Here is a 15521-nt window from a genome sequence, read left to right as displayed (position 1 = left end):
GCTTCCAGCCCTAGGACACTGTTGCAGCAGAGCACTGTGGCTGCATGTGTCAAAAATTTGAAATCATTGAATATGCTAAGGTGGAAGGTACCCTCAAGGACATTGAAGTCCAGCACTTAGGCCTGCACAGGAATCCCAAAGAGTCACACCATGTGCCTGAGAGGGTTTCCAAACTTCTCAATCTCAGTCAGGCTTGGTGCTGTGACCACTTCCCTTTGGGAGCCTCTTCCAGTGCTCTCTGGGTGAAAAGTATGGATTGATAGAGTTCATCCCTCCCTCCCCAGGTGTTTACTTTTTTGGTTCAAAGATTGAAAACATTAAATTAGCATGAGGAATTCAAGTGTTCTTTTTGTTGTACTATCTACTCTTCATCTGGAATGCCACACTGTAGAAGGATGGAGGAGGTAAACAAACCAACCAACCAACCCCCAAACCAACCAGCAGGCCATCTGCTCTGTATGCCAGCTCCAAAAGAGAGCTCTGAAACTCTGGAAGTCAGTATCAGTTTATAAAGGCACAATATCCTTAGCTTTTGTTTTTTACATTCTCAGATGCGTGGGTCCTGAGAACCCCTCAGTGGGGTTAGGATCACTGAGGAAATAGACAATCCATTTTTGCGTTATGCCAAAATAACACTTCCTGCTTGTCCTATTCCAAGGACCATTTTCATGAGACCTATCTGAGGTTTGTTGGAGGGAGCAGTACATGTATAGATAATGGAGGAGTTGACAGTGTGCTGATACCTACACTTAAAGTCCTTTACTATAATCCTACAACTTCATACTCTGAAAAACTAAAGCTAGTGTCCCATATTAAACCTTAATTCCCTTACCCGTAATTTATTCCTTGAGTTCTTATTGACTTAAAACACATTTTTTCCTTATCATAATCCAGTAGGTTCAGAGAACTTCTCTCCTTCACAGTAACTTTAAACTTAGTTCTAGTCCTGGCTTTTAAGATCATGCTTGTGTTACATATACTGGTGGTGCCAACTGATTGTGGGTGATTGTCCTTATCTCACCAGTTGAGCTTGTTACTGTTCTGGCCTTGTCAGCTTGGGTTTCAAAAGAAAACTCATCTGATGAGTAATCTGAAGTGGGATTGGGCTATATCAACCCAGGAATACCTGCTTGAGTTGGTATAATGACTCATTTCCAGCCTCCCCCTCCTAGCCAAAAACCTTGGCTAAAATACCAGCTGTTTCTCGGGCTCACATAGTAGGTGTGCTTAGATAACTATTGCAAAACTAAACTCCTGTGTGTAGATGGTTAAGAGGAGTTGAAAATACTTAGAAGCATCTCAGTAGATTATACTTAGATTTAACAAGTTTCTCAAGTGTTGATCTTCTAATGTGCCAGGGTTTCTTTTTGATCTCACTTCCCGCACCCCTCTACAAGTAACATAGCAGAGGGTTTGGGACAGGAACATGGAAGAAATAATTGCCCTTCTGTGCATCTTAGGTCCTAGAAATTTTATTCCCACTGTCTGTCTTTGAGAAAGGACATACCTGTGATTCTCTGACAGAGTGATTGCTAGCTAAATTTGGGTTGTTTTTCCATAATTGAAATGATGGAAATGAATATCTTTGTGCCTTTTTGGCTCAGGCAGATTGGAAATGGGTTTAGGTGCAGCTGTATCTGCTTGCCAAAAGTTGGCACTTCTGGGCTTGGTCTTTTCTGTGCAGCTGCTGGTAGGAGGATGCAAAGCTGTGAACCTAAATGTTCCTTTACTCCAAACTGCAGGGACAATGTTGTTAAAACATTAAAATAGGAAAGAAATGAAAAAAGTACTCCTCATGCATCCAAGCATTGTAAGAGGTTTTAAGTTCCTGTTTGTGTTTTTATCAAAAATCTGCCATAAATGCTCCAAGTTTTGCTTCAAATGTCTGGTACAAATGTCTGACACCATAGTACATGGTAAGATACTCTGCCTTTCTTATACTGTCACCAAAAATAAAATTCCTGTCACAGTGTTTGTGTTTTTCTTGCAAAAAAACAGGAATAAATGCTCTGCTATCTCTTATCTTTGTAATAAATTCTACTTTTTCCTTCTGTAGATGATTAAAAAGGTGGGTTTTTCTCCCCCAAGAGAAGCAAATTAATTATGCATTCTTATCTCTACTAAATGTCAAACTTTCTTTAATTAAATAGTAAAAAGGAAACCTGTGACTTTGGAGAAAGAACAAAGTATCCTTGAGTGCTCAGATGTCCTTGCTGCCACATAGTTTGACATTCTTGTATTATCCATTCAAGCCAATCACTTATTTTCCTGGAAAACATTGGAAGGGAATGTAAAATACGGGAAAGGCTCATTAATAAAAATCATATGGGACTTCAGTGTTGATAAGCTGTGCAGAAGAATGGTGCCATAATGTAGCTTATTAGCTTCTACTGAAAGCAAAAAATTGTGGAAGGTTCTAATGGCAATGTGCAAAATAATGCTAGTGGTGCTATATTAAATGCACTCCTTATGCACAGAATAAAATAGGGTAGAGCACCTTAGTTTTCAAAGTCTTTGTGTATTCAGTACAGCAGTGCATACTGTATGGTGCCAAAAAGCATGTTCCCTTGCTCTGCTTAACTCAAAGGCTGACTATACCTGTCCTGCAAAGATTATATGTCCATGATTTAATGAAGGGGGTTATTTTATGTTTTTGTGTTTTCTTGAGCTTTTTCATTACACCAGAATGACAGAAAATGATTATCCCTCTTATTTTGCTGTCATATATCTTTTCCTTTTACTTTGAGTGCTTTTGATGTGTTTCAGGACTTTGTCCCATTGTACCAGGACTTTGAAAATTTCTACAACAGGAACCTCTACATGCGCATTCGGGACAGCTGGAACCGTCCAATCTGTAGTGTGCCAGGGGCCAAAGTGGACATGATGGAAAGAGTTTCCCATGACTATAACTGGACATTCACGTGAGTTAGAATTGAAGAAAACACTTGCAAGACCTGTCTTGAAATACTGGGTCTCTAAAAGCAAGTTGCAGGCTGTGAGGTTAAAGGAGCAGTGAGTTATGAGCTGTATTATGAAATTTGGAGCTTTCTAGCGGCTTGAATCAGTAAATTTTGGTCTTTTAAGATGCATTTAGGCACCAAGGTAATGGTTTGGGTACTTTAAAGTACCAAGGGTACTTTATTAAGATTTCCTGGGCATAAAATTAAAAAAATAAATAAATTAACAATTAATTTATTAAAATTAATACCTTTCTGCGTGATAACAGAAACCTGGTGTGGATAGTTTGGATTGCACTGCTGCTAGTCACTTTGTGTTGATTTAGAAGTTCTGTCACTTGAAGTAAATGCTGCTGCTTGAACTGAATTTGAAAACATGATTGTTTTGAATCAGAACTGAAGTAGTCTGTAGAAACAAAATGAGAAATGCAATAAAAGATTTTTACAAATTGGAAATGACTTATCACAGGTTTGATGTGAAGGGGTTTGCAGCACACACTTGGTGAAACTAGTTATGTCTCTTCTTGGGTTTCAAGGGCAAGAGAGTTAAAATTGATTTTTTTCTGCTAAACTTCTTCCTTATTCTTCTTTGTCATGTATTGTTAGCACAGAAGTGTCAGATGTGTTTCCTTTCTGTGGCTAGAGGATATCCCGCTTGAGGGACTGCCAAGTTAATTGATGTGGAGTTGTTATTTTGTAATTGATAGAAAAGTTGTATGTTACTGGGATGGAGGGAGAAACATGTCAGAGCAACAGATGGTTTGAGAAGCCTCAAGCATTTTTATGAGTGACAGCAAATTCACCTGTAAATGAAAACTCTTCCTTCTGGGAATTAATTTGAGATTGTAAGATAGGGAGAGAATCTTTTTCACTGATTGTTGCAGTTTGATGATGAGAGGCAGTGCTGAAATAATTTATTGGTTGCTTCTATTGAGTTTTAACATTTCAGTGTATAGTCTAGGAAAGTGAAAAAATATCTCGTGTAGATAATTTTTAAAATTTTGGGTGTCCTAACTTGTGCTGTTTTTAAAACACAGATACACAGGGAGAGTGATAAAAGATATCATAAATATGGGGTCCTACAACTACCTTGGGTTTGCACAGAAGACTGGGGCTTGCCAAGAAGCAGCTGCTAAAGTTCTGTCCCAGTATGGAGCTGGGGTGTGCAGCACTAGGCAGGAGATGGGTAAGTTGGAGGATGATAGTATGTTCCCTGAATGTGTATTTCAGGGTCTGTATCTCATTGCAGGTCTTTGAAACATTAATTGTTTTAGCATTGAACTTTAGTCTAACTGATAAAGCAGCTATTACTTCAGTGAAGACAAATGGACTTCCTGGATTTAGTTTACATTGCACAGCAGTCATCTTATTTGTATTTTCATATATGGGGTTTGTTCAGTGTTCCCTTGCAGGCCTTTAAATAAAGCACAGCATGGTTGGTGGAAGTTATCTTTGTAAAATTTAGCAATAGTGAAAGCTTCTCCTTACTCTAAATTTCCCATTTGTTTTATGTGCAGGAAACTTGGACAAGCATGAGGAGCTGGAAAAGCTAGTTGCCAGGTTCCTAGGTGTGGAATCTGCAATGGCATATGGAATGGGATTTGCAACCAACTCTATGAACATTCCTGCTTTAGTTGGCAAGGTATGGCTTAAATCATGGACAAAAGCTCACCTAACAAGAATCTAGTGGTTAATTTTTCTAAAAGCTACTTGTTTGCTTTTGTGTTTCCTCAGTGGCAGTCCCTGCAGATATTCTCTATGGAAACTGTAGGTTGCAGTATGCATCTCTAATCATTGCAAAAATCTCTTTGTGAAACAGTATCCACGGAACCAGTAGCAGCCCAGAACTTTCTCTCTGGGAGAAAGCCTAACATGTTTGCTTCCTCAGGCTACTCCTTGCTGTGTGAAATGGTGGCTGATTAAGAGAATGATTGGCTGAAGGTATTTCGGTGCTTTTGAGACACTAAAAACCGACTGTGTCAGCTACACAGATAGGCTGAATTGCATGCTGTTTCACAGAGAATCTGTTATCTTTGAGTGACAACTAAAAAATCCTTCGACAAAGTAGAAAGGCTGTTTGACGGAAATAGGGTCAACTTAAAGACTCATGATGTTTACTGTGTGCCCCATAAAACAGTAGACAATTAGTCTGAGTGTCCAGTATCTCCATCTATGCTATTTTAGTTATTGGAAAATGAAATCAAAATGAAAGTTTTCTTTGCCTCTTCTGATGCAAAATACATGATCTCTTCACTCTTCCATAGAGTAAAATAGCACAAGTACTGGAACAGCTTTTTTTTTTTTTTTTGAAAATTATTCACTGTCAGCCAGATACCACTAGTCTATTGGAATTGTTTGTCCCTGTGTAGTGAATTATTTTCTTTTAATTTATTTTTTTTTCCACTTCCTGAGATTACTTCGTCAGTCATCCACTTGTGATAGCTGCAGATCATAAATTTGCTGCCTTGTTCTTCCTGGCAACTTTTCTTCCTGGTGATTCTCTTTTGATTTAGCTTCAGTGTCTTCCTGCATGCTATTTTTTTTTTCTTTTTTTGGTAACAAGGAAGTAGCACCGTGTACATAATGTGCCTTTCAGTCTGTTAAGTTTTAAATATCAAATTCTTTGCATAATAAAAAAAAACCAAACATTTTTGAGTCTGGTGCTAAAGAGAAATTCAGTGATTCAAATCTAATCTTTCTGGAGTCAAATACTTCTGCAGTGCTGTGAATCTCAGCAACATACGTTACTTGTGATGTGTCTTTTACCTGCATTTTTTGGCTGTTTGTCTTCCCATATCTCTCCTTTTTTATGTTCAACAAAAAAATGATTCATGATTTCTGTGAGACCTTTCAGATTCAGTACATAATGTCAGATACATTTAAGTAGATTGCTCATTTTTGTCACTACAAATTACTCCTTCCTGCAAACTTAATCTTTTTTTCTGTGTGGATTACTGTGTATCTTCAATACCTTATGAGAATACCCTTGAGACACCTTACTCACATCCTGAGTTTTCACCTTTGAACTTCAGCCGGTTTTACACCCTTTGAGAGAATTCGAACAGTACATTTCAAAGCATGTAACAAAACTGGTTTTATGCTCATTTTACTAAGCCAACTCTTGCCATAAATGGGTACAGCAGTCCATACTGGGTTAGACATGAGGATACTTAGTTTCTTGTACATTTGAAACAAAGTAGTAAGAAGCTTTTGCCTCCTAACAATGCAAGTGCCCTTATACTCGGGTGACTAGTCTGAACAGAAATTGCACTCTGGTGAAGAAAAGAGTTCTTGTCAAATAAACCATCTCACAGTCCAGAATGTTCACTAAATGTTTTTTTTTGGCTGGCTGAAGTTGCTTCTCACTGCACATTGGATTTCTTCATTGTCTGCAAATAAGGACACATAAATCCTGAATTTTGGCACCACCCAGTACACAATTAATTGTGTGTGCACAACCTGTTTGGCAGTGCTTTGATAGTCCTCAGTAAAGCTCAGAGATTCTCATGCTTGATTAAATTCTTGGGCCTTTTGTTTTTTAATGTCTGTTTGTGTCTTTTTGCATGTCCTACTTATGTTTTCAACTGCAGGGCTGCTTGGAACACAAGATATCTTTGAAGTTAATGGTATCTGGGCTTCTATATTACTACTTAATTACCTAAAAACAAGCTACTGAGTATAGTTGGTCACATACACCAGACCACCTGCTTTTTTTTCTGCTCTGTGAAATGCTGAAGCACTTAGTTTATGTTCCTTCTGAATCTTCTTTTAATAGTAACATATATAGTCTGAGTATCCTAGATTCATCTCTCTGCCATAATTTGATCAGCATAATTAGTCAGCAAAAGTAATTCAAAAGCTTCATCATTATTTAATTGATCTTTATTCACTATCCCTTGCTAACAGCAGCCTCTACTCAGCAGATGCTGAAAATAGGTATAGTTGGTGTTGTTGTATTTCAGCACTGTAAAAGCACCACTAAAAACAGTTCTTTCTGCACCTGGCAGTTCTCAAGCAGTAGAGACCCTCTGTTCACAGCCAAGTTGTCGTGTGCCTGGTACAGTCGCTGACAAGTATGCTGAGCCACAGATAATGTGAAATTTGAGGTTTACTTAGAAACTTTTAGACCATTTGAGCTAAGCTAGACTCTCAAACTGGCCTGTTTTGGATTAAGTATCATAAATATAGTCAATATAAATAGGTAATAACACCATTCTGTACTGCCTTTAGCACAGAGCTTTTCATCATAGTGCTGGATTGAGAGACTAGGCAATTGAGTTAAAGCAATGATGCTCAAAGGCTATTTTTTTGGTTCTCAGAAAGCAAATTGATTTCTATATATAGGTGAGTTGTAAAATTAAGTGCTCAGGACTGAATTACACGGTTCATTTCCATAGCACTCTGTAGTAAGATGTGGCATTCACTTCAGTTTGCCTTGCAGGATGCGGTGGTAAGCCTGATCTTCACTGACATATTTTTCTAGAGCCCAGGTATTGTTCTCTCCAGTTCCTGTTAGCCTTGTCCTGTATGCTTTCTCAAATGTAAATTTGCAGATAAATGCAACTGAAGTCCTATCATTGTAGTAGCATCACCCAGTCTTACATATAATCATCAGTGACTGCTATACTGTTCCAGTGGCTTATGTGGTCCACTACCCTCTCTCTAGTGGCAGACAGTACTAGACTAGTTACTACTTCTTCAGTTTCAAATTAATTTGTTTCTAATTGAATGTCCTGTTAGCAGAGGGTAAAAAGAGGCTGCTGCTGTTAATCATTTTAAGTCTACTTTCTCCACCAAAAGCTCTTGTTTTTATGGAAAAGCTTTTTCTAGGCAATTAATTTTTTTTTAATCTATCACTTTTCCTACTTTCTACCATTCAAGAAGGATACTAGTACTGGATTATTATATTCACGTTGGAAATTTCCATGCTTCATATGCCAAAATCTATGAAACGTGTAATGTGAATGTTTGTAACAGCAGTATGAACGCATGGCATTTGTTGCCGTTTCTGAGGAAAACCAGTCTTGAGCTTTCTCAGAAGGTAGAATGTTTCTAGGTGCATCGCAGTTCTAGTGCAGTTTCTTTTGTTCTGGAGAAAGTACTCCTGTTGTCTGGGACACTCCTTGTATAACTATAGGAATGCTTTTCACAGGCCTTTCTAGTAATTCCTATTGCAGAAAAGAAATCCTCTTGGTTCTTCCCTCAATCAGTTGTTATTAGAGAAACATGGAATGAGCATGTTTCAGTGTTAGATCTTCAGCATCTTTCCACCCTTTCTTGATTTTTTTAACTGAGCAAAGTCACTTCTAAAGTTGCAGCATGTTTACATAGTAATTGGAGTGGGCCAAGGTTATTTAGAAATATTGTTGCTCCCTTATATATTAATCCCCCAATATGCATACATTCCTCTAGTCCACAGTGATAATGCTGTGACTGAGTGTTCAGCATATCAGTTATTGACCTGTAATCATCACTGCTCTTAAAACATACATATCTTGTTTTAATGTTTGTCCAAGGATTTATCTTCTGGGTTTATTTGAAAAAGCAAATTAATTCAGTATCATGATTAATGGCTTCAGGAAATTTCTCCATTTTACCATGCAATTCTGTTTTCCACTTTCTGTCTCTTGTATATTGCCCCCACCTACATGTGGGTTTAATCAGTGGTTGCCTCCTAATGAAAATAATAGTGCAGCTTTGATAAGGCCTTTAACCTAGGTCTTCAGTGTCCTGTTTCTTAGCAGCACTGTCAACTTGCTGAGTTAACTGTGGCAAGCTGCTCTGCTCCATGTTTTACCTGACTGCATAGGAGGATTAGTACTCATCAACAGCATGAGATATTCAGGCAGATTCAGCTGCAGGACTTCCAGGAAAAGTGCAACTTGGGTGGTTCTCTCAGTTAAGTTGTGTATTTTTATTTGCCGTACTACCACTGCAAATTTGATCCTAGCAAGTCTTGCCTGAACTAACCTGTATTTATGTTAGAAATTTTTTTTCTTAAATGATCTTGAAGCACTTCAGAACTGAAAGGTATTGCATGCTTGGGTGTGAAATGTAACCTTTTCAATATCTTCCTCTTTCCCCTTCTAATTCAGGGCTGTCTGATTCTGAGTGATGAACTGAATCATGCATCACTAGTGCTCGGAGCAAGACTGTCAGGAGCAACTATTCGAATCTTTAAGCACAACAGTAAGTATCAGATGATGGATTCTGCCTTTCTGCAGATGCTATGGATCAGATACAGTATTTTGTATCTTCTAATAGCTGGAAGTCCAATTTCATGCAAGGGAAACAATTGCTAGTTACATTAAAGGTCAGAAGACTGCTGCTACTGAAAGTTGAATCAATCTGAGTCAGATTTTTTTAATATGTTCAGTCCCAACTAGTAACACTTTTATCCTGAAGCTGTTCTGGCCACATCTGCATATGGAGAGCATGCTACCCTTTGGCCAGTCTGGTGTTTTAAGATGGTTTCTGTTCTACCATGCTTGGGTTAACTCAGTGTGGTTAGACTTTTCTAACAGTGTGTCACATAATGCAGTCTTGTAGGGATCTGGGTTACAGTTTGGAGAATAGGAAAGTTTAATTTTAGGACTAGATGCTAATATGCTCCTACAGTAACAAAAGCTTATGATTGACTAAACTAGACAGTCGTGAATTGGCACAATGTAGTACTAAAAGAATTTTTGGGACATGAAGCACAGATTAAGTTCAATGAATTACTTACTTTAAGTATTTAAGTATTTGTTTCCAAAATACACAGAATTTTAAATTTCCTAGTTTCATCTTCCTCCAAAGGAGGTATTTATAAAAACTTTCAGGTTAAGACTACCTAGGATTTCCTTTTCTTGTTTTGATGAAAGAGGCATTGGTTGTTCTTGATTCGTAAGAACTACCTTCGTTCTTCAGGTACTCCTAATACTCCTTATAGTGTCAGTCTCTGAGATCACAATGACTCTTGCTCTCTTAGAAGTGTGTGATGGTAACAGCAAAACTTGGGTGACTATAATTATTTTTCTCTCTTTGTCCTTCTTGATAGTATGGATTCTCTCTGCTGTGCTTACTGTTTCTTTTGTGTTCGCTCTTTCTTGTTTTCTATCATTTGAATAATTTGTTTTACAAAAAAGTAGAGCTTATTGTAACATTCATTTTTTCTTTTTATTCTTCATAAGTTTTGGTTGCTGGGCAAGATCACAAAAGCTTTGCATTCAACTTCTGCATTTTTATGGACGTACTTCTAAGCATTGCATCCAGGTGCAGAATTTCAAAGAACATTTGTGACAAACATAGTTCTGGCTATGGGGAGAAGGACTTAGAAGCTGCTGTGATGAAAAATAGAAGTTTTGTGGGAATGGGCTACAAACTAGCCCTGGTGAAATTGTGGGATACTCTAGAAACAGTCTGGGTTATGGGTTTCTGTGGAAGAGAATGTAATGGCTGATTAGAATCAAGGCAAAATGCAAACAATGGTCTTGGCCTTTCAAGATGATATTCGGTTCATATTTCTGTATGTGTTCTCAGTCCTACTCTTGTTATACTCTGTGCTGCCTTTTTAATGTCATTTTCTTGAGATATTAGTGGCTTCATTCATATTCAGATTTTTGGAAATTAAGGGGGGGTGAAGTGAAAAATTCCCCTGAAATTCCTTGTTCAGTGTTTTTTTATTTTTCCCACCTTATTCTGTAGTTTGTCCTTTTTATTAAGACTCATCTTCCCCTCCTTCTTGGAAAATCAGAGTAGAACTTTATTTTCCATTGTTCTTCCTAATTGCACTAACCTTGTCTTTCCTTCGCCAAGAGACCTATTTGAGACAGGGACTACACTACTGATTTCTTCATCATTGACTTTCTGAATATTAGCTGTCTTTTATCCGTCCATTAACTGACCTACTTTGCTGTTTAGTTTTAGCCAAGATCTAGTTCACAATCACCTCTTGCTGCTAAAGCTGCCCTAGTCTACCTGTTCTCCTTCCATGATTAATTTGTGCTCTTTTTCTGCCCTAGTATTTGTTCACATTAGTTAGGTCTCGTAAGATCACATCAAGTGTTTGTAAGTAAAGCTTGTAAGATTTCAGAATATATTTCTATTAACAGTTTCATCTGTTTCTGATATGCTGATATTCTGATAGTTTCTGATATGCTGAACATTGTCCTCTTTCCTACACTGGTGGCTTTTTTTTCCCTTTTCTCCTTTGTTTAGAGGCTTTCTGTTCCCACTTCCAATCCCTTCAATTGTAAACAAAGAAATAAAAAACTACACTTGCCTTGCTTCTTTTCCTGCACTTTGATCTGTCTTCTGCTTATCTTTAATTGATTATCCTTGAACTTGTTGCATTCTAGCTCTATTCTGTTGTTCTATTCTGTATTATTTCTATCCATAAGGACATTCTTACTACCTAAATTGCCTTCTCTTTTCATCAGAATGAGATACGTTCCCTTTTTTATCCCCCCCAACTTTCTTTGTGCCTAATACTCTAACTTGTGCTTTTAGTTTAGAATGGTGAAATTTGTCCTTGGACTTCATAGAGTCACCTATTCCCTTCAATCTCATCCATGGGGCCTGTAGGTAGATGAAGCCTATGCTTATTGACTTGTATATGGTCTGTCCTTCATGCTGGAGCAGTTTGTGCCTTTCTGGAGTATTGCTGTCTTTAGTCATGTCAAAGTTCAAGCTGGTAGCTGTTTTGGTACCATTTAACAGTAATTTCTGGTGCAGATATGCAAAGCCTGGAGAAGCTGCTCAAAGATGCTATTGTGCATGGGCAACCTCGTACACGGAGGCCCTGGAAAAAAATTCTTATCTTGGTGGAAGGAATATACAGGTACAAACTATTCTTTATATTCCCAAGCCCCTCCACATGAGATCTAAATGCTTAGTGTGTGGGTTTCTTTGCCAAATCAAACTGTGAATATTGTCACTTCATAGTTATTCCATTAGTCTCATCTGTGAATTAAATTACACTGTGTATGTCTCACATCCTGGGCTTTCTGTTGCTAGAATTGTAGCTGCACCTGGTGTTATCTTAATGCTTCCCACATCCTGATTAGGTTGAAGAAGTTAATTAAATCCAAACTGATTATTTATATCAGAGCTGAGATCTTAAGTTGCTTGTCCATTCCATTCTTTCTGTGCTCACTAGATTATGCTAGTGTGAATGGAATTGCACAGATTTAATGTTTTTGCTAAGAATGAGTAGGAGCAGTAGGCATAGCTGTGTTAGGCATTTAAATCCTAGTGACGTCCAGTACAAAACGTGGTGTTTTGGAATGTTACTGATGGAAACATAGTTCTTAGAAACATCAGGTAAGTAGATGTCAAGTCAGAATACTGACATAAGGATGGAAGTAAAACTGAGATAATTTTATAAATGAATTATCACTGAACACATTCCTGTGCCCTAACTTCTGTTGCTGCTAGTGTTTAGTCTGTGTGTCTACATCCCAGAGATGCTGAACAGGTGTGAAGCAGAGATCTGAGCCCCGGGTGAAAGGAGGAGAGGTGCATCTCTGCAGACTGTGATGGGTCTAGCAAATTTTAAGTGCTTGTAATTACAGAAAGAGTAACGAAAGAGTAAAAAATGCAAGCTTACTGACTATAGCCTCTATAAGGTGGTCCCAACTATTAAATCAACTTACACTGAATTTTTGTTTCTCAACAGTATGGAGGGATCCATAGTCCGTTTGCCTGAAGTGATTGCTCTTAAGAAGAAGTATAAATCCTATCTGTACCTTGATGAAGCTCATAGTATAGGTGCCCTGGGTCCCAATGGCCGGGGTGTAGTGGAATATTTTGGACTCAATCCTGAAGATGTGGATGTTATGATGGGAACATTCACCAAAAGCTTTGGAGCTGCAGGAGGATACATTGGGGGCAAGAAGGTAAAAAGCTGGGAATCTTATGGCTGGTGGTCAAGTTCATTTGAGGCAGGAGGTGGAATTCTTCATTAAGCATTTAAAATTTAATCTATACCTCAGGTACCCTATTGTCCATTTGTTTCCTAATTTTGCATGCCATCTAATACTGTGAAAGTTGGCAGTGCAGAAGAGTCTAGTGTAGTAAATACCTCATAAATTGTGTAGTTCTCACATAGTCAGTGATGATCTGAGTTTGCAGGATGTACAGTAGGAATGTAATATCTTTCTGGGAAGGGCTAGGAGCCAGGAAGCAGGGATTTCTTGATGTTACTTTTAATGAGATTTAAAGGAAAAATGCCAAAAGCTTAAGTTTTTCAATGCGTTTGGAGGAAAATCCTCTTAGGTTAGTCTGGTAGAATTGATTTCCCCTGGGCACAAGCAGTTTGCTTTCTGAAAAGACACTTTTTCCCTTTTTCTTTTTGGGTGGTTGATTGTTTTGGGTTATGTTTGTTTCTTTCGAAACAAACAACATTTTGTTTGTTTGTGGTTTTAGGGTTTTGGGGACTTTTTTTTTGGCTACTGTCTCTTTCAGTTGGAGAGTGCAGCTAGAAAGTGTCGCCCTTGCCAAACCTCTAATTCTCAGAGGGATGGTGAAGACAATTCCCTGTGTCACCTTGCTCATATCATAAAATATCTGATCTCATAGATCAGGCTTCTAAGCTTTATTGGGGGGTAAAATTCTACCATTTTCCTACCAGGAAAATAATTTTTTATGTATTAATTGTGATAATTAGTTCCATCTATCCAAATGGAGATGGAACTTGGAGATATTCCTTGTTTACTACAGTTAGATTAAAATTACTTCAACAACTTCCCCAGAAAAACAAAGTCATATAAATCTTTTTCCAAAGGTAGTGAGCTGGTGGGATTGACTCCATGACATAAGATAAAGCACCTAAGAGTCCTTTTCAACTGTTTTAGCTACTGATGGAGGGATTGCTTCAGAGATAAGAGGCCTTGAATCCTCTTACCTAGTTTATTTCAAAGTCCCTTTAAGACTTCCTTTCCTTTAACTCTGGCCCTAGGCAGACAGCAACAGAACACTTCCGGGCATGTTTATAATACATATGCAGCTTGTGATAGCTACAGAGCTGTCATAATTAATTTTATGATAGCAAAAAACAGAATCTCTCATGGCATTCATACTGATGTTTGTAATATTTTAGCATGGTTTTGTTACAGTTAACAAGCAGCCTAGATGTAAGGTGTATTGGTCCTTTGCTCCTATATGAGCTGCTTTTGCACTCCAAGAAAAATAGAAAATGTGTTTAAGTGGGAAAAGCAGAAGGATTAGACTGAGGTTCGTGCTCTCTTAAATTATACCTACTGCTTTACTTATATTGTGCTGATGAATGAGAGAGATTTTGTGACCTGTTCCCTTGTTTGGTGGTTTTTGTGGGGACAAAAAGTGTATTTGGCATGATCCATAAACACCTATGGATCCTGCTTCCCACTATTTCATTTGCTTTATATTCACACTGTTATAATAAACACTTTTGAAACTCATCCTGGGCACAGTTTGAGTGATGCAAACGTAATGCAAACTCAGTTGCAATCCACTGCTGATGGTGTTAGCTAAACAAGTCTGTCATAGACATTCGTCTCTGATCAGCACACGTTCTTGCCCTGTGACATTATTTTGAGTTGTCATGTCCCTGCTATTTCTTGTAAAATTAATCCTTGAGATACTTGTTCTCATATGGGGTATTCTGAAAGAGGTTTTTTGTGGTGCCCTGTTTTATTGTGATTGAAGATATGACAGAAGAATTTCTCTGAGTGCTGGGAAGGTTATGTCTGATGCCTCTTGTGTTTTGCTAGGAACTGATTGATTACCTCAGGACATACTCTCACAGCGCTGCATATGCAACATCAATGTCACCTCCTGTTGTAGAGCAAATCATCACCTCTGTGAAATGCATTATGGGTGAAGATGGTACAACTATTGGTGAGTCTTTCTAGCAGTAAGCGTGTAGAAAGGGGATGCCAAAAAGAGGCTTTATCACCTTGACAGATAATACATTCAGTGAACACTTTAATAATTAACTATTAGTAATTCTACAGTTGGAATTTCTGGATCAGTAAGCCAGTTAACAATTCTTCTTGGCAGATCAACCTAATAATAGCATAAAGAGTTTTCAGCTAGAGGTAAGTCATCTTAGTCTTGTCTAAGACACACCATTTTCTTGTACTGATTTTTGTTCTCTGCTAAGGTATTCTAGCTACCTTCCTTTTCTTCCCATTGTCTGTAATATTATCTCCAGTTTAAACATTGCTTTCAGAGTATTTTGCTGTTGTATCTTTTACAGCTGTGTGCTGGTTTATTGCTGGGATAGTGCTTTCAATTTTCATCTCCAGTATAATTTGATATTTGCATCTCAGTTAAAGTAGATGTGGAAATGTTGCTGAATCTGAAATACCTTTTTACTTGGGGAGCTGGAGGTATTTTTTAACATCAGTGAACTTAATGGACTAGGAGAAGAAATTCAGCATATTTGTATTTATTGTCTTAGTTTTCCTGTTTCATTATAGAAATAAAAAAGGGTAAATTTGTACTACTCTCTGGGCACTCAAAGTCTTGACAGTTCCTTGTGTCTCATTTGCCTATGGGTAGCAGCTTTCTTCAGTTACAGCATGAATTAAATAGCTCTTT

At 37.9% G+C, this 15521-nt stretch overlaps 1 protein-coding gene across 1 annotated transcript in view; it reads left to right on the top strand.

The window, feature by feature from the left end:
* Positions 1–15521, top strand: part of SPTLC2 (serine palmitoyltransferase long chain base subunit 2) — a 78366-nt gene that overhangs the window by 15596 nt on the left and 47249 nt on the right. Inside the window, exons 3-9 of the mRNA XM_062495231.1 lie at positions 2767–2921; positions 3995–4143; positions 4475–4599; positions 9053–9146; positions 11673–11778; positions 12616–12835; positions 14690–14816. Of these exons, the coding sequence (XP_062351215.1) occupies positions 2767–2921; positions 3995–4143; positions 4475–4599; positions 9053–9146; positions 11673–11778; positions 12616–12835; positions 14690–14816 (976 nt within the window). The remainder of the gene's footprint in view (positions 1–2766; positions 2922–3994; positions 4144–4474; positions 4600–9052; positions 9147–11672; positions 11779–12615; positions 12836–14689; positions 14817–15521) is intronic.

The sequence above is a fragment of the Cinclus cinclus genome, chromosome 6, assembly GCF_963662255.1.
Source record: "Cinclus cinclus chromosome 6, bCinCin1.1, whole genome shotgun sequence".
NCBI lineage: Eukaryota > Metazoa > Chordata > Aves > Passeriformes > Cinclidae > Cinclus > Cinclus cinclus.
The sequence above is the reverse complement of the archived record's forward strand: the minus strand, read 5'-3'. Positions and strand labels throughout refer to the sequence as shown.